Source organism: Rhamphochromis sp. 'chilingali' (genome assembly GCF_963969265.1).
Source record: "Rhamphochromis sp. 'chilingali' genome assembly, chromosome: 12".
In the NCBI taxonomy this organism is placed as follows: Eukaryota; Metazoa; Chordata; class Actinopteri; order Cichliformes; family Cichlidae; genus Rhamphochromis; species Rhamphochromis sp. 'chilingali'.
In genome coordinates, this window is record NC_137939.1 from 24904576 (window position 1) to 24924588 (window position 20013).

At 42.5% G+C, this 20013-nt stretch overlaps 1 protein-coding gene across 13 annotated transcripts in view; it reads right to left on the minus strand.

Annotated features, from left to right (window-relative positions):
• LOC308406616 (membrane-associated guanylate kinase, WW and PDZ domain-containing protein 1-like) overlaps positions 1-20013 on the minus strand; it is an 87866-nt gene that overhangs the window by 5080 nt on the left and 62773 nt on the right. For 11 of the 13 annotated variants that reach the window (XM_080897707.1, XM_080897706.1, XM_080897705.1 and 8 more), the window contains 8 exons: positions 12630-12664; positions 10109-10364; positions 7655-7746; positions 6745-6940; positions 6299-6601; positions 3563-3766; positions 2250-2334; positions 709-769 (listed from right to left, as the gene is read on the minus strand). In XM_080897707.1, coding sequence (XP_080753833.1) covers positions 709-769; positions 2250-2334; positions 3563-3766; positions 6299-6601; positions 6745-6940; positions 7655-7746; positions 10109-10364; positions 12630-12664 — 1232 coding nt within the window. The remainder of the gene's footprint in view (positions 1-708; positions 770-2249; positions 2335-3562; positions 3767-6298; positions 6602-6744; positions 6941-7654; positions 7747-10108; positions 10365-12629; positions 12665-20013) is intronic. The other 2 variants (XM_080897703.1, XM_080897700.1) reach the window with 1 other exon arrangement.

Consider the following 20013-nt stretch of genomic DNA (forward strand, 5'->3'; position numbering starts at 1 on the left):
GAAAGGTGATTTCAAACTTAAGGGCTAATCAAGCCCTGTCCCAGAAAAAACTCAAAGTGTCAATGGCAGTGCAATACCTTCAAATGCATGAATAATTAATGATGCATGAGCCTGTGAGCTGGGTACAGATCACTGAGGGAAGGGCACCGCAAGGGCTGGACCCAAAACTTACCTTACTCATGAAAAAGTTAAGAGTTATGGAATCTTCCAGCGCATGGTAGTGTGTGTATGAGGGGGTATCTGTATGTAATAAGGATTATTTGAATATTTGACACAAAAATATTTATGCCATCCACATGTGGTACATATCTCCCCATGTTTACTTGCGCTTTTCTTCCTCCCTCTTCTGGCCTGAAATGGAATATTGCAGCACATGCTGGCATGTTACTGCCATCTATTGATCAGAAAATAGCGTGGTACCACTGCCTGCTTTTTGTAATGCATCACACATGTGTAGGGGCTCTTCTCATTTTCTTTCTCGTGCAACCTTAAAACCACTATCCACTAATTTTACAGTATGACCTACTTTTCAGCTGACAAGTAGTGGAAATACATTAAGGTGACATTCCACAGAGTGGAAGATTCTATTGCGGCCATAATGATCCTTTTATTTCCCTTTGATAATAACTGTAGCATATCTGCATGTTACTGATAGATTGAAGTAAAATGGTGATGACCTTTAACTATGGATGAAAAATCCATTCTTACCTGTGTGATCAGAGATTGTGTGGGAGGAGGAGGTGGAGCTCCTTTTGACTTTGGGTTATTCCTTGGGTTATAAAAACAACAACAACAACAACCTGTTAATACATGTAATGCATAGATATTGTGCTGTATTTATGGCTTCATCATTCGCCACAACAGTGAAACCACTGTCAGGTGAAGTGAAACATTATCTCATCACAGTGCAATATTCTGCCACCTACATACTGTTACTGCACGCGTGACCCAGTAGATAACTTTCTCTTTACTCAGGGTCTAGGCCCTCTTAAGTCTAATTTTTGCTTCTTTTTTTTCTTTGTTTGCTTTGAATTTCATGATTTGGCTGTTTGGCTGTGCAAATGATTGGCTCTCGTTCACAGTGGGCGATCGTGGCTCAAGAGTTGGGAGTTCGCCTTGTAATCGGAAGGTTGCCGGTTCGAGCCCCGGCTTGGACAGTCCCGGTCGTTGTGTCCTTGGGCAAGACACTTCACCCGTTGCCTACTGGTGGTGGTCAGAGGGCCCGGTGGCGCCAGTGTCCGGCAGCCTCGCCTCTGTCAGTGTGCCCCAGGGTGGCTGTGGCTACAATGTAGCTCGCCATCACCAGTGTGTGAATGTGTGTGTGAATGGGTGGATGACTGGATATGTAAAGCGCTTTGGGGTCCTTAGGGACTAGTAAAGCGCTATATAAATACAGGCCATTTACCATTTACAGTCTGCCTTTTGTCCCGTGTCTCTGGCAACCCGGGCCCGAGTCTGAATCTGTCAGAGGTTTCTTCCTGTTAAAAGGTTGTTTTGTTTTTTCCTTCCCACTGTCTCCAAGTGCTTGCTGTTTGATTGTTGGGGTTTCTCTCTAATATTTTAGAGTCTTTGCCTTAAGGCAACTGTTGTTGTGATTTGGTGCTATATAAATAAATTTAAATTGAATCAGTAATGAGTTGTTTGCAAAAGTCAGCTTATTGACAATGTCATTTTTGCAGTTTAATTGCCACTGTGCAGAAACTACGTCAATCTTTGTGGAAGAACTTCTATTTTTTTAGCCCCAAATCTACAAGGCTCTGGCTTGACTGTGAATCTAAGTAGTTAATGTGAATTTCTCTGTAATCAGAGCTGCAACAGATGGCAACAGATTTTAAATCTTCAATGATTTATCACAGCTAACTGCTGTATTATCACAAAAGGATTGCTTGTAATTGCCAACTTAACTCCTTTTAACTGCAAACCAGTAGCAGAGTGAGACACTGACTTGTCTTAATATTGCTGTCTTTATGCTCCTAAGTCTGAAGACAGCAAGTAGTTGCAGGCCCAGTCTTTCAATCAACCATTTCAAACAAAGTAGGATCACATTTTGCGCATGTTTACATAAACTTTGGACATGCCACAATCTCCATCCGCTTTTCTTTAGTTTAACAGTAACATTCTAATGATGTTTTGGTGACATAAGACAAGTCTGATTGGTGTGCACTCTTTAAAGATGATTTTTATTCGTGGAAATTAAAAAACAAAACAAAAACAAAAAAACCCCCCAAAAAAACCACATCGTCACCTACCGGGAGTCTGCAGACTGAGGTGTGTGTGTGGTGGTGATAGTGGCGATCTTCTCAGCGTTTGTCAGCAGAGAAGCATTGGAAGATTCTGAAAAGAGAAAATACAATAAAGAGATAAACAATAGAAAACAAAGTGACTACTTTTGTTAAATGCATTTGCCTCTAGCTGCGTTTTAAAAAGATACTCTGGAGAACAAAATGTTAGTCTACAAGAGTCCCCTGAACCACCCACAGGCAGTTCTATTCAACCTGATGCTAACTGCCTGTGATGCTGTCATTTGCCATTTACTCATGTACAACACTGGCCCCACTGCACGAAAGAAAAATAGCATTAAAGGAAAAGAAAAAAAGTCAAAGTCAAAGTCAACTTTATTGTCAATTCTGCCACATGTACAGGACATGTATCATTTTGATTTAGTAGTTGTTCCAGGAGGGCAAAAAAAAAAATTAATAAGAGCAAGAATGACCGTCTTTTCTTGCTTTTCTGTTGTATCACAAACAAGCAGCACATGTATAAGTTACCCGCACCACTGATAGGAGTACAGCTCTGTCTGCAAGAACATCAGCCTGACTCATTTGTCTTAGACTCCTTACTCACTCATGCCTACTTCCCTCATTACTTAAAGAAATACGACTTCCTTGCAGCCACCTCTCACTTTCTCTGAGGCACAGGGTTTTCTAAAGCCACACTACCAAACTTTGCCTTGTGATTCTTCATGAGTGAGTTGCTGAACATGTGCGCGTGGGAGTTTGTTCCCACCTCTGTCACCTCCCATCTTCATTAAGCTTAATTTTATGTCTCTACGGAGTATGTAGCTGCGTGGCTCTTTGCGATGTCTGCATGAGCTGACCAATGGCTCAGTCTTTAACATGCACTTTGTGTCAGCGCTTGACATATTTTTGCCAAAACGTGGAGCTTTGAGTCACAAACTGCTTGTGCTGCAATATTGTGCAGTTCCGTTTCTTTTTCTAGGCTATGCTAAAGAGCTTAACACCATCAGGAAGCACTTGATTAAATGTGAGCAGTGTTTTTAATCCGTTAAAAGTGACAACAAATCCAAAAAATAAAATAAACCAGAAACTCGGGGGGGTGGAACGAAACTCGGGAAGTGTTATGGCAATTTCTGGGGGCAACTTCACCTTACTCCTACTCAGTGACTCACTTTCAGGAGACGAGGGTTCACACCCTCGTGAAAAGTGCTCTCGCCTGTGAACAGAGTCAGTGCCCTTTGCTTCCCACCACAACCATGAATAAGTCACATCACAATGCATTATGAAACAGCCATCGTGAGGCCGGAAGCCATTGCACGCCTTACCATCACCGGGGATGATCCTGAGCGAGACTGTGTTCCCGGCTTCCTTGATCAGGTTGACGATGTCAGAGTGCGACTTGTTGGTGATGGAGCAGCCGTTAACGGCCAGTATTCGGTCCCCGACTTTCAGCTTCCCGCAGCGGTCCGCCGGGCTGCCCTCAATGATGCGTCCTATTTTGTGGGGCATGGCCACACAAGCATTTCCAGCTTTTGTGTTAATAAACATGTTTGTTTTGTGTGTACATTTTGCACATCATGATGATTTTTTCGATTGTGTTGATTGGTTGTATCGATTTATAGGTTTGGAAAAAAAAGAAGAGAGAAAGAAAACAGGGAGAAAGAACGAAGAAAGGTTAATTATGCAAATCATTGCGTCCCAGTTCCCCCACAGAAAACCAATAAAGCTGAGGACCTGTTGAAAAATACATATGCACTGTAAAGTATGAGGAGAACAATATAATTTACAGGCTCTTTGGGACAATGCGGGCGATGTGGTAATCAATGCGCAGTGAAGCAGGTGGAGCACCACTCCTGTTAGATATTCAACTAAGTGAGCTTGACCAGCTCCGAAATCAGATGAATTTGGATATGTAGATGTTCAGACTATACTGCAGTTGGAGTTTAGTCAGTGCAAATGCTGCAAGAAATACTTGCAGCAGCAGATTGACAGTTTTCAACACTGCACGCCTCGTTTACACAGAAGCTTTGAACAGACCCAGGGGATCTCCAGCTCTTCTCACCCTCCCTCCATGTTTTTCCCTTTATCTCCGCTGCTCACGACACTTTTCCCTCCAGTATTTTTTGCGGCATCCATATTTATTACATCACCTTAGTTTACCCTTCTTGTGTCTCGATTTAAAAAAATGCAGTTGTATTCTGTCAGTCTATTTAAAAAAGGAAATATGGGACAGGGTGTGTCAAGGATTTAATACCCAATCTGTTAAGCACAACACCAACCCCCAGGTCATGTGGGTAGGAAATGGGGGGGAGGGGGGGGGGGGGGGGGGCGCAAATGGACTTGTGCAAAGTGATTTATGCATCACTGATGTATGGAAGACAGAATCAGCTGAAATTGCTCTATTTTCTCCACCAGGGCTTTAAAAAAAACCCCATCTAGCCTCCTGGAAGAATCCTTGCAGCAATGTCATGCCATGTTTTTATTTTTGTTTGGGCTTTTTTTTAGTAATACACATTCCTCTTTCATATTTCAGCTCGTGTCCCACATGGTTAGAATCCATTAGAGCAGTGAGTGCAGGATGCTACAGCGTGATCCTAGATCAGTGAGTGAAAGCACAAAGTCAATTCATCTCATTCTCCCGAGAGGAATAGTGACAGAGCAGAGAAGGGGGGAGCACAGCGAGGAAGCAGCAAAAACAGGCACCTGAAAAGTAGAAGTAGTCTAGACGTGGTTGTTGACTAGCACCGTCACAGGTGTCATTATAAATAACTCATTAATTCTTGCATCGCATTTTGCAGAGCGACGCCCTCAGCCTGTGGGATCAATGAAATATTCCCCAGGCACTCAGCATGGGTAACGTGTCATCCATTCTTGTGTTATGCCTATGACAGACCACAGTACATCATCATAATGGCTACTACACAGGGGACCTTGCTATGACATTCATGTTTGAAATTCATCACTCAGAGGTTAATACCAAATTTGTTCAAGGACGTCTACAATTCCTCATCAGTGCCTGCCTCACGTTAATACATGTGATTCTGCTCTTTTGCTGCGATACATAAATGGTACGGACAGCTATGGACTGTGCCGAGTATATTTCAATTACATGCTGAATGAATTGGTGAGGGCACCTCCGAGGCATCAATGTGTGATGATGGCGTTTGTGATAAAGCTGCAGCCGGTTCGATCCTGACAGAGTGCACTCGCACACGAAGGGTTCCTTTATCCTTAAGCTTATGATAGTCTGTGACCTCAGTCTGTGGCATTAAGCACCCTCCTGTTAAACACCTCCCCCCTGCTGCGTATAAGCAGGGGAAACTCAGTGATAAAAATATAAAAAAATATGTTAATTCTGCCAGGAGATAGCGTCAATCATTTAACTTTGTAGTGCTTTCATACTTTGTATGGATGTGTTTTGCTGGAGGCAGTTTCATGTACCACCTGTCAGTTTCTTTGGGATGAACTGTTTTGGCTTTAGTTGTAATAAAGAAAACACACACACACACTCTAGAACGTACTAAAGTTTTTTAAAAGTGTTGATGTGTTTTTTTCTTGCCCTCAAAATGCAGTAATTCTGGGTATACACTGTTTTTGTCTCTGAAGCTGGTGATCAGGGGATAATCTATAAACTAAATTGAGCACAAGATGCTGTTCGGTGCTTTTTTTAATTACAGAAGTTTCCATTTATTCCGTCATTTACTCATTATAATCATTTCAGTACATTCTTAATAGTCACTGGCATACACACGTGTGCGTTTGTATATAATCATGACTGGAATTCTGCTTATTTTTGAATTTTTTGCCCATCCTGCTCACAGCCAGAAAGTGAATTAATGACAGAGACATGAGGATAGAAGAAGATGAAAACATCACTTGCACCAATTCAAATTACAAATGCCCGAACAATCAAACTGTTAAATCTGATTAATGTCTAAATTGAACTGTCTGTAGCTTTGAAGACAGAGCCAGGCTATAGTAAACAAAATAATTTCTCTTGTCAGACTGAATTAAAGTTGCTGTCAATCTCAACTAGCTTCAGCTCAGTCTGCCTCACTTACCAAAGGTGGTTCCAGCATCGGGCCTGGAAACTGATGACACGATGACAAAACCGAATCCTTCGTTCTCTCCTCGTTGGATCTCCACATCGTACGGTTGCAGGGAGGCCGGCACTACTGCGCTACCGCTGCCTCCTCCGCCACCACTGCCGATGCCGCTGGTAGATCCACTTCCAGAACTGACAGTGTTGAGTGAGTTCTGGCTCCCCTGGGGGGTCCGCTTGCCCTCTGTTAGACTCGGTGCCTGGGTGCTGCTGTGGTGGGAGGATGCTGGTGATGGAGGGACATCACCTTCCCCTTTTGAAACTTGGGATGAGGGGAGTGAGAATAGACTCTTTAGACTACATTTCAAGCAAGAAGCATGTGATATATTTGCATAAAATACATGTGACTGTGCGTGAGTCATGCATGAATGCACACGCTTAAGTTTTATCTAAAACTTTCCTCACCTCCGTATCCAGGGCTCTTGCGTCTGACAGTGAGATTGACATGACCCTGTTTGGCGGCCTGCTGCATCAGCTGCACCACCAGCTGGTGAGACTTGCCCACTACTGCTGTGCCGTCCACACAGATGAGCTCATCGCCCGACCGCAGGCGACCATCCTCATCTGCTGCCCCGTACTTTACTATATGCCCTATGTAGATCTGCCAAAGGGAAAGCACATTAAATGCATTGCTACAGAGTAATTGCATTAGCTTAGAAAACAAAAGATCATTCAAGACACACCGCACTGAATCCGTGTGATTTATACAGCAGCTTTTCAAAGTTTCCCGTTTCAGTACTTCAAAGTATTTGTGGCTGACACAGGAAAAACCAAAAAGGCCGGTGCAGCCTATTGGGGCGGTGGAGAAACTAGTGTGCTCTAGGCATTGTGTGGGAGAGTACACAGGCCTGCCAGAAACAAGTGCACAAATACCATGCAGCATGTTTGGCACAAACAACAAGTACTAACTCCTGTGGGGCAGACCTGAAACCTGCTGCCATTTTATTTCACTATCTGCCTTCCATTCGTCTTCTCGAAACCTTCTTTAAGACAAATATATGGCACACAACCAGAAGGAATGGTGGATAAGGCCTTTGCTGTTCTTAACAAGCTATCTATACAAATCTCCAGAGAGCAACAGCTTCAGTTAAAGAGAGAGAGTGATGCATTAGGTCTTTCTGCTATTTGGTTTAAAGGCAGACTGAAAGAGGCACAGGAAATGTAAAACACAGCGGAAACTAATGAAGCAAAGAAACTGTTAGGGAACAGAGCATTTAGTAATGGTTGTTGTGGATGGATGTATATGTAAACATAGTATTCTCATTCACAAGCAATTATAATAAACTGATGAGACTTAAAGTGAAGGAAGACTTACAGGCTCCCCAGGCTCATTTCCTCCCAATATGCGAAAGCCAAAGCCTGTATCCTTCCGCCAAAGGAAAATGTCCTGCTCCTGGCAATCTGGCACTGAAACACAAGAGAAACAGTAAGGACTCCATGGACATCAACAACCAAACCCAAACCAAAGATTTGCAGGTTCTGCTCAATTTTTCCTGCTAGAATCTATTTAGACTGATCACTGGATCCTTTTTTCTCTGATCAAATGTTCGCTTGATTATGGCAAATCTGCTGATCAATAAGGCATTTGCATTTCTAACAGTGTCAGAATGAGAGCAGGCTGGATCAACAGCTGCTTGCTCCTGCCTCATGCTCATGTTCAGAGCGCAAACTAGGCTGCAAGGTCTCGGGCTGTCACCTCATCACACTTGCAGACCTGAAATCTAGAACTCAACGCAGAGCCCTATTATTAGCTCTCATTTACAGTCAAGTCTTTCTTGCATGCATTAATTCATAGCATCTGCCTCCCATGCACTATTTCTGTACACACACACACACACACACACACACCTCCCCTCACAGTTGCATGCACGGACAGGGCAGACTGTGGAGGAGGACACAGGCAATTTGGTGTCAGTCTGTTCAACCCACAGGGCCAGTATGTACAGAAGGCACAGGCCATTTCTTCCTGCTCTGCCTGCTGCCTACACGGCTGCCACGCAAGGCCAGCAGTGAACCCATTCGTTTCAGCTTTCTAGGTCCCTCGATAAATTGCCTGGTGTGAATTAAACTGCAGCTGTTGGACTTGTAATTAACCCTCTGCTGACCCGCAACTACAGAGTAGTGATCAAAGCTCGATGTAACTAACAGTGCTGCTTTGTGACGCTTCATCATGCAACAGGTAACATGAATTCCCAAAAGCTCCCCTTTCAGCCACACTGCTCTGCCACTGAAACTGTGCTCTTCTGGTGGACGCATGAATGCACCTACTCAAAAATTCAAGTTGGGTTCACTCTTATGTGGCAGCATGCACATGAATAAACATGGAAACACACAGAATCTGGGCCTCTTTTTCATTCGGCGTCTCCCTCTCTTGTTTCATTGTGTCTCCTCTCCTCCCCCACTCAATGGAAAAAAAGGCTAGAGCTCCTTCAGTGGTTATCAAACAGATATACCAATCAGCTACAGCTTAAAGCAGACCTCTCCAGGCCCAGTTAATATTTAATCAGCAGCAGTCCTAGATTCTACAGGCAGCCATGATTGTTAATGCACTGCAATACACAGGATGTGGGCAGCTTGCACATCTGGCTGGGAACAGTCACAAATGTGTGACAAGCTAATGCAACAGACTTGCCAGAGACATCACTCTCTCTATTACAATGCAATCTCTGGCAATACTGAGGTTTATTTCACAGCCCATACAAATCCATCCTCCTCTTAAGTATCACCAGTGGTCCAAGTACAGGAGGCGTGAACGATGTAATTCAGCCAGAACGGGCGAGTGGAGTGCTTCTTTTTGAGGATATCCAACACTCCTCTATTTCTTGCAGACTCTTCCATTAGAAACACATAAGTGGTTTGACACCCTTACAGTGTTACCCAATGAATTATGCAAGAGTGGGCCGTGACTGCAAATGATATTGTGGAATTTTATGTGGAGACTGCCCACTTTCTAGTGTTCCAGTTTTGAATTTTCTGTTTTCCCTTCAGTAAACATGGCACAGCACATAACTGTTTGCCTACTAATAACATAAACACTTTCTTTTATAAACTTTAGGGAAAGACTATGGTAGTTGCACATCATCCTTTGGAAAACCAAACCGGGTGCACTCGCATTTCACATCCCAGAGTCTGGGGATAATATCGTGTGTGTGCGACTGACATGCACAAGCGTCACAGCAGCACTCGTCAGCTGCTTTTGTGCGTTTTCAAGGACACTTCTCTCTTGGAGGCACCTTTTGTCACAGGATCAGCTGTGACTGGTAAGCACACAATTGTTGAGCAAACAAACTAAAGGCATTAATGGACACAAATGCGCAGGTAAATGCATTTGCTGATCTACTTTAAACAATCAGAGCCTTGTCCAGGGCGTTTTTTTGCTTCATATGGGTCAGCGTAGTGGGAATCTTTTCTCCTACCTACCTTTACACAGTAGAGCTTTTTACATACCACTAAACTGACATTGCTTACTTACCTTCAATTAAATAATGTTAAATATCATACCATAGAATTTATGGAATAGAAGCCCGCACACAAAGGAAGGAAAACATAAAAAAAATATGTAGCGAAAAGCCTCAGATCTTTAAGAAGATTATTTTTTCCTTTTCGTTTTCATCTTGAATCTAAGCCATCGCATCTATACTGACAGGCTGGTACTCATTCTTACAGATGGTAAAAAAAGAATAAAGAATAAGTCCTCCTGAATTTTTAAACTCTAAAGTCTGCAAAATTTTCATATTCTTCAATTAAAAATTAAAAAAAAAATACTCACGTCGACTCTCATACATGCTCCTGGACTGTGCCCAGATCTTAAAGGGGTCTGGCTTCTTCTGGAGGGTGAGGGTGCCATCTGCGGGATCCTGAGGGGGCAGACCTGGCAGGGGCTGGGTGGGGGCAGCAGGAGTGGGAACCACCGCCTCACTGGGCATGACAGAGGGTGGGTGGCTGGGAGAATCAGTGTGGGTGCTGCGATGACTGCACACACTGTGCTGGGAGCTGCTCTGGCTATCTTTTCTTTCTAGCTGGTGCTGGGTGGACAGAACAGAGAGAGGGAGAGAGAGAGAGAGATTGAGGTGTGTGTATATAAGCGATGGGGGCGGATATAAACATACATGCAGAAGACGGAGATAGAGGGCAGAGAGACGAGAAGAAAGGAAGAGTAGAAAGTGAGTCAATGTTAAGGGTGACATAGAGGAAAAACAAGACGACTTAGAAAAAGAGTTGATGGAGGACAAAAAGAGAGAAAAGTATCCAAGGTCATCTTTTTTAGATGCAGCAGAACATCTCCCACTTTGACAAAAAAAAGAAAAATCTCGCCTTGGTTTCCATGGTTGCGAGACAAAGACAGACAGAAATATGAGGGAATTTTAATGAACAAAGATATTGCCTTTTATAAACCCTGTGATTCTTTGTTCATTGCAGAAGGTTCTCTGCATGAAAACAGAATCAAGGTTGGTCTGAGTTGAAACAGGAATGTGTGCCATCTGCTTTGAAAGCAAACTAAAATCTCAGCTGCAGAGAAAATAACCCACTGAAATTGGTGTACAGAGTCGGTCGTTTTAACGGAATTTTTTTTTTTTTTGTTTACTTCACGGTCATAATCACATGACAAAATAAGATGAAACACAGCCATAGTTAATTCTATCTGTTTAAGCATCAATGAAAATAACACCCATAGCACTGAATGCTTGGTTTGAGATAAAGAGAACTACGTTTTTATGGTCTAATAATGCAGTTCTATACCTCAACCTTTTGTTCTGTTCCTGTAAACAGAAAACGTGCATAGATGTTATGTTATTATTTGCTGATGTTCTTTTTTAACAGGTTATAACTTTAAAAATGTTCCTACGGATAAAATTACTAATAATAATTCTAATACTGAAAAAGCACAAATGTGACTACTTAATCACTTTTTCTGATATGAATAACAAAAAAAGAAAAGATATAGAAGTCTCCCAGTCTCTCACTTATCACACTATATGAGATGAAGGGTCAAATTCCAGTAATGCACTGCATTACAGCCATGTGAAATTGACTTCTTGTTTGATCACTGCAGACTTGCTTAATGAGTTGAGACAGCACGGTCTCTCTTGCATATGGAAGTTTACTGTGAGTATCTATTTAGATGCTGAACTGGAGGCAAAGCGGTTGTTCTGGGCTGACATGAAATCGCATGCAGCGTGACATTTCACTGACATAACACAGAGGGAGGGAAAACTGGCTTTTCCTCAGTGGAAAGCTAATCCAAAGTGACAGTCAGGCTAGGCCACTATTGGTCCCACTCAACCCCCTTACAGTGCCCACCCCCTCCTCCATCCGCCACACCATGTGATCTGAGTAGGTGACACCCACAGCTCTGACGAATGCCATTTTGAAACTAATCCTAATCCCAATATCCAGCAAGCTGAGGTGAGGCTTTTAATGTTGATGAAGAGAAACTGCTGCAAGGGTGCAAGGGTTTCTGCTTCTCAAGTGGGAGGAATTGAACCTGCAACTCAACTTGGTGGCTCTCAGGGGGTAAAACAGGGTGACAGTAATTTGAGACTGTACTGATTTGTTATCAGGCTGATGAGTTGCAAAAACAAAGAAACATTTGCTTTTTGGACTCTTGAATACCTGCACTGGCCCACAAAAGACCCCTCACATTGCCCATCCAGTTTTTCTAGTTTCTTTTCTCTTATAAATAACATCTACAAGACACATTACAATCTATCAAAGTCCCCCATCCAGCTTCCCCAGCTCCCTAATTGTTTGATTCCAGTGCACTTTGGAGACATTGCCCCGTTTTCTCTCCGAGTTAGCCTCAGTGCTCCCTTTTTTATCTGTGGGCCATCACAGGCATTCACTGCTGTGGGCCAATCCATTTTTCTCGTTCTCCTCCTTTTTCTCTATCTTTTCTTCATGCTTCTTTCTCCCATTCTCCCTCGTCTGAGGCTGTGTGCCCTCCCCAACAGCTGGTCAATGTTACACTGCTCTGCCTAGGCTATGCTTAATCAGTCACAGGATGGCAGCATGGCAGGAGCGGAGGGATGTAAGGAGAAAGCGAGACAAAAAAACAGATGACAAAAAAGCAGAAAAAAAACCCTGAGAGAAGGATGTAGGGAGAGCCAAAGTGTCAGACTGGGAACGAAGTAGAGATATGATGGCAGTAGGAACAATGGGAAGAATTTCTGAAACTGTAAAAGCGGGAGTTAGCTATCATATGTCTGTCTTTTGTTCTTTAAATAGAACTCATTTCACTCAGTGGAAAGCGCAAGGAAATGCACAAACACGAAAGAGTTCATAGTACTCACCACCAGCTTTGGACTCCTCTTGGCTGGCACCACTCCTGCAAAACATCGGCAGAGAGACAGAGAGAGCATTAATGACCTGCGGTGCTCTTGACTTGTCCCCTCTTATTAAAAACTCCCCAGGACAAACGGATGAACCCTTGATTCCTGCTGCAGAGCAGAGCGCAACTGGCCCGGTTCTGTCTCCTCTTCCTCCTCCTCCTCTCTGTTGCTTTCTCTCTGAGCAACACACTGCGCTAGGCTGCTCGCTAATCTAAGTGATCTCCGCCCCCCTACGCTCCACTCCGCGCTCTCACCCGTGCTGCTAGAAGAAGAGCTACTGATCTATCCGCATTAGACAGGCTGACCGCCTGCCGCAGCCTTGTACTGCTGGTACAAGCTACAGGTCCTCATAAGCAGCCACAGTCCTGCCTCCACAGCCTGCACAGCAGCCGTCTCCGGCACGAGAGTAAGGGCTCAGCAGTTTACGAATCATGTCAAAGGAAAGCCCGAGTTTCTGCCTTACTATGCACATCCTCTTTGTAACTACAGAGCCGCTTTCTCTCTTCTCAACTCCACTATTTAACTCAGTGCTTACAATGAGAAGGTTTCCCTCTCTGCCCTTCTTCTTGTTCCCTCCCCCGTCTCTTCATATGTGCACCATGACTTGTTGTGCCTCTATCCCTCTCTCTCCCTCTCTCATATATGTGCCAGTTAATACAGTGTTAAGAATCACCAAGACGATCAATCTCATTTGTGCTAATGAAATATTAATACATGGAGCCAGCTGTCAGGAGAGATGTTTCACAGCAGACTAATATACATTCCCACATAATAGCCTTTCCCCACATCCATCACAATCAAACAGTTATTCAGTGGGTATGTTCCTTTACCTCTAAGACCAACCTATCGGCTCAGACTCCACCTGACTGCTTTGACCTACACACAGCTTGTGAATCGCTTTCCAAGAACGCTATTTTCCTGTCTTAAATCACCTTTGCCCGTCTCTTACTACGGCACAGTGCGCCGAGACAAAAATAGACAAATGAATGCATGAACGACGTGAGGCGGGATCGGGACAAGGAGTTGCTGTTGCCACGGCAATCAAGTCCTTCCGTATACAACGATGGCAGTCCGTTTTGTTAAGCATAAGAATTGAGCAGCAGTGCAACATATCTATATTAATTGCAGACCTTTGATCTGTTGCAGACAACTCCTCCATCTATGCTGTCAAGACCAATACAAATATAAAGCAGCTAACGGACCGGCACATGCAGGGATTATTAATGGAAACTTCCAGTGACATGAAAACACGCAACAACATGCAAGCATCCATCTTAGGCTCTTTCTGCTGCATTGGCAAAAAAATCATTAAATGTTAAAACTCTGTTGCTGCAAAGCCCCTCTCTCTACGTGATTCATAATTTATCCCTATTTTCTCTCTCCCTCTCTCTCATATTATAGGGGGGCAGCTACTGGAGCAAGTAGAACATCTCACAACTGCTGACGTGCAGAGGGATGCTTGTTTTTTGGTTTTTTTCTTGAGCGAGAGAGAGCGTCAGAGTGAATGTGTGGGTGTGTCTAGCCCAGGATGGACATACACAACAAGGTCAGATGTCAATAATAATGGTTTCTTTTTACAGCACTGTGGAGCCAGTGTGGAAGGTTAGTGAAGATCCTTAACTTTTAAACAACCTCTGAAAATCTCCAAGCGGGCAACAACGTCACCATAATCAGCATTAAGGGTATAGAAATTGAACTCAACTATGGCCGTACGGTTGATAAATTTGAGCACGCAACTAAAGGGGAATAGAAATTAGAGGAACAAACTCATATTGACCCCTGCTCTAAATTCACCCACCGAAGTGTGTGCCAGCTAGAACGGTAGCTTTGCATCTTCATGCGTGATGCAGTCTTTAAATCTGCTTAACTTAATCTAGCATTGATGTGTTGTATACATGGAATTCAAAGTTGATTGGATCTGTTCGAATGTAACATTTATGAGCAGCCGAGGCTCAGCGAAATAAGTATGCTGATTGCATGTTTGTGCACACACGCAGCTCACGAGAAGTATTAATAAATACGTAGAGCGATACACGCTATATGTGATGACGGCACACATTCAAGAAGGTGAGCGGTTATTTATGCAGAGAACACACACACACACACACACACACACACACACACACACACACACACACACACACAATTTACATTAGGCACCTGTTCCATAATCCTGTTGTATTCCGGTAAAACCATGCTCAATATTCCATAAATAAACGTAGTTCTCTTTAAAAGACTCTGAAATGATGATTAAGAACAAAAGGCCAACTTAAAAGGTAAGCATTTATTAATACTGAGACGATCTTTAGACGGAAAGACTAAAATAGCATCCATTAGCATTCATATGGGAAAGGATGTAAACAATCTAGAAGTGGCTTTGAGTATCAGTGTCTAGAAGGCAGATTCCTCTCCTTTTACAGTAGAGAAGTATGCTTGTGACATCACACAGCATTACAGATAAAGACGTTAATGGCATAATTACTGAACGACTCTCAAGCTGCACACAAGTTTTTTTTACTCACTTGCTTTGGATTCCCAGACAGTTAGCTACTCTATTCTCACACTGGCGTAACTGGGCATCACATGCACGTTGTACTGGGAAGTCGACAGGTTAAAGACTGTTTAGTGTCCAATAGTACTTTTGTATTTTTCAATTTTATATTGTCTATGTATATGCGAGAAAATGTGAAAATGGCTTTTCACATTAGAAAGCTGCAATATTACAACAAACCAGTTGACATTTGTGTTCAGTAGACTGAAAGTATGCATGTGAAAGAAAATCCTCTGTATGATGGAGTAGGTTTGACCTGAGATAAGGTTTGCCCCCCCCCCCATTGTCATGTAGGTAGAAAGTATGCATGCAGGGGGGAGCGTTCTTTTATCTTGGAGTGACAAGCAGTGAAACAGCTTGAGGGTTTTTTTAAACTGAATCTGCAGCACTGTGAGTGGCCCACTATTTCAATGTGCAACTGATGCTGTGGCCTTGGTGGGTCTATGCAGAGCCCACACAGCGTGAAGAGTGCGAATGGTCCTTCCTCCAGGTTTTCTATATACATGGTCAGAGGGTGTACAGCATGAGACAAATCTGTAAATATTTGTCCCTTCACTACATATAAGAATTGTCCCATTATCCAATGGGGTTCTCTCCATTCATCTACCCTAAATGATATTGCCTTCACTTCCTCTTCATCTCTTATTGCATTTTCCTTCTAATGCCTTTATTTCCTCTCCATTTTTATTTCTCCTTTCTTCCGGGTTTTCATTTTCTCTCGTCTTTCTCTCTGTCTCTCAGGGGACAGGAGCTCTGTGCACGATTGTCATGGCAACAACGATGGGAAGACAAGATGGAGTCATAGTTGGCCTGGCCTCCTTTACATAGAAGAATCATGCAGTTGAGAACACCAGATGTTATCTTTAAAGTTTTCTAAGAAAAAAAAAAATTAAAATCTATTAAAATGCTAAAAGGTACATCTTGCAATCCACACTTCCTCATTGCACATTAGTCACATGAGAGTGGATTTATTTGTACAGTGGTTTTAGATCAGGGCAGGTAAAGTGATAAACTAGTAGAAATTAGACTCGATTTTAGAAAAATACCCGCCTGGCTCGAGAACACTATCCACAACTATGTTTTGGATTTTTAATATCTTCTGCTATGCAGGAGTTTAACATGTACTTCCTTCACCTGTACAGGGTACTTTTGCACGTCTAATTTTAATTGCACACACATTCTGCCTTCCTCTAGATCTAGACTCTTCAAAGTGTAGCCCGTAAGGCCAATAGTGCAGCAAGAGTGTAGTGAGGAAAGAACATTTTAATCATCCATAGTTCATGTCATGTTACTATCTAGCAGCACAGGTGGTGACTAAAGGAGGGTTTTTACTTCACATCTGTTTTAATCTTCACAGCAAAGTGAACCTTCCCATCTCAGAAATACAGCAGACGTTAAAACACTGCAACAACCACATCCCTAATGTTAAAAAACAACAACAACCCTAAAACCTACAATGTCCAAAATAAACCACCATCCACCTACACCTAAAGTTTTTTTGTTTTACATGAAGCATTTTTATTCTGTGAAGCCATTCAGAATATGAAGGCTCTCTAAAAATCAGTCACCAGAACTTTGAAATCCTCTGCTCAAGATGTTCGATAACTACACATTTGGAGGAGCAGCGATTGCCAATGTGGCTCTGCTCATTTCACTGTTACGTCACTGCAGGGAGCATTACAGTTATTGCAAATGCACACCCAATGTGTTCTGTCACAGAGCTTCTGAACTCACTGTGCACATTATCTCACATTAACCACCACCAAACTGCCCTGACACAGTTCAGAGCAATGCTGCCTCAGAGCGACAGGGACAAACGAGTGTACGACTCCAGAAGATGTTTTCTCACTTTGTTGGGCATATGCGATAATAGAGACAACTCAATCTGACTCTTAGAAAAAAAAACCAAAAAACAACAAAAAAAAAACAAACCTTAAACTACGTTCGGTTTTGTTTTGCACATTTTCTCAACCTATGAAGATCTATTTCTAGTTTTGCCACAGAATATTTTGTATTAAAAGAAAAGCAGACTAAAAATTGCAGCCGGCGTGGGAAACAGAAAAATAGCTGTCATATTTGAATGGAAAACAATCCTGGTGATAAATCACTGTGATGTTCTGACCTTGTGATTTGCGCCTTCTCCTAAAACCGGACTCTGCTGACTGAGTCAGACGACGCAGATTGATGAGTCACAGATGAACCGATTAAACTTCTCTTCTAGCTGAAGTCCACCTTGTTCCTCCTCCTCCTCCTCCTCTCCATCTCAAAAACCAATCCCCTCATATATGCTCCCCTTGCTGAACTTTCAGTGCTGTTCAGCAAATCTCACACTCTCTCCTCTAATCCTCCACCTCCAGTTTCTCAAAACATGATCCCCAGTTCTCATATTTCTCATCCTCTGCTTTTCCTCTTATCTCACTCTTTTTACCTCCTATAACTGTTGTTTGGGAACAATTATGTGCTAGCTACTAGCGATCCTTGAAAGGTCACAGCATAAGTCTTAGAAAACAGAACACAAATCTCGATCAGAACAACAGTTACAACCATAAACTATTTTTCATATTTATTGGTTAATCTGTCACGTACACCTACTCATAATTTACCATAATGGCATTTTAAAATCACCTAATCGACAGTTAACGTGATCTAGTTATCGAACGGACAGCTTTTTGATAAATGCCTTCAAAGTTAATTTTCTTTTGAGCAACTAAAGGTGGCTTTTTACACTCTTAAACACGTGCAAGCTATACCTGACAATACTGTACGATATCAACTTGGGCATCTCTCATGCTAGTACTAAGGAAAGACTCCTGCTATACTCTTGTCCAGCTTGGCATGGAGGGCAGAACCAGGACTGGTACTTGTTTGAGGCAGGTGTTTTTACATACAGTTCTGTGCAAAAGTCATCTCTCATTTTTATTTTTTTCATTTTGCTTCCAAATGTATCAGACTTTCTAATTTTTAAAGTGGTCTTGAGCAATAGCTCTCCAGGATTTCCCATCCTTGTACCTGACCATTTTCTGAGGAATTTCCTTTTTTTTGGGTAAGCCACTTAATACTGACCTATGAACTATTAAAATATAAAAAGGCACCTAATTGAGGATACTGGGATAAACCAGTATTCGTGTCAAACAACTTAGCAAAGAACCAATGTTAAATTGTGTCTTTAGGCGCGTTAACCTTTTTGCAAAAACACATCATTTGTTACCAATTTTGTATCTAAAATCAACAAACAATCCTGAAGTTAACAGGTCTGATTTTTTGCACAAGAAATTGAGTTATTCCCAAAGAGATATTAATGCAAAGCTTGGCACATGTCTTTAAAAAAAATTAAATACAATTTGAAAAAACAAACAAACACCTATCTACAGCAGATGAACACAATCAAGTATGTCTCTAAAAAACAGGGAAAAAAATTCAGCAAAGATGTGACTCATCATCTTTGCTGGATTTTTCGGCCCCTCACTTGATCCATCTACTGTTTACTCATCAAAAATGGTCTCGGGCTGTCAAGAAGCTTGACTTCTTTAGGAAGGGAAGTGCCAAACTACAAATATCTGGACTGAAAAATCAGTGGCAACAGGTATTAATGGCAGGTTTTTTTTCCCCACTTTGGTTCAAATCATTGTCAGTAATGGAAGGTCAGAAGCCATGTGTGACCATGTGTAGCCTTTATAGCCATCTGTAAAACATAAGGCAGGTCGAACCATGGTTAGGGACTGGATTTCAGACAGTGGTGTCAGAATCTATGGAACTATGGATGCAGGAAAGTATCATCAGATCAGTGCTATCTATCTAAATGGCAACGGCTTAAGTTTCAAACATGATAATGATCCCAAACACACTGCTAATGCAGGAAAAGCATATCTGGGTAGAAGAAAAAACTGATAATGGAACACTATCAGTCATGGATTGGCCTCCTCAGAACCCAGACCTCATTATTTAAAGATTGTGGGATCATCTTGATAGAGAATGGAACAAAAGGCAGCCAACTAACTTCCTAAGAAGAGCTTTGAGTGTCCTTCAAGAAGCCTAGAGAACTATTCCTGAAGACTACTTGAAAGAAACATGCAAAGGCAGATTTATATAATGTGTGCTCAATAGTCACTTGAACAGCTACTCTGATAGTATCATAAGATGGTCTTTAGTGAAATTTGCATTAAACATACTTCAAAGATGTTGCATTGGTCAGCGCACACTGCATGCTTGCAGATGTAAGTCACATTGTAACAGTTTTGTCCTTCTCTCTGAATTTTGCTCGAGGTCATCTTTTGTCATCAAAGCTCTGAACTGGCAGTCTTTGTTTAGAGGCTTTTACGAGGTTTATCTCACAGTTATCAATGTTATTCTCAGACAGCAGCCCTGCGCTAGACTGGCAGCCTATTCAGGGTGTACCCCACCTTTCACCCTATGACAGCTGGGATAGGTTCCAGGTACCCCGTGACCTTGAACTGGATGTCAGCTGTTAATAAAAGGTATTATGCAGCAGCCTGTGGTTGTGTACTTTGTCCTTCATCACCTGGTCACTCACCTGATCCAACAGTAATGGCAGGTTGATATCAAACATAATGGAGATGATCTACGTTGCTGTCAGTCACCAGTGACTGCCTATGGCCTCCTCCTTCCTTTTGCACCTCTCCCTCTCTGCTCTGTCAGGGGGAAATACTGCTCTGCATCCATATTATTCTCTCTCCCACACTGGTCCATAATGATGCTGACATTTAACACAATACAGTGGTGTTATTCCAGCTGCAGTGCACAAGGTCAGCTCATTAGAGGACATAATTGATGTGG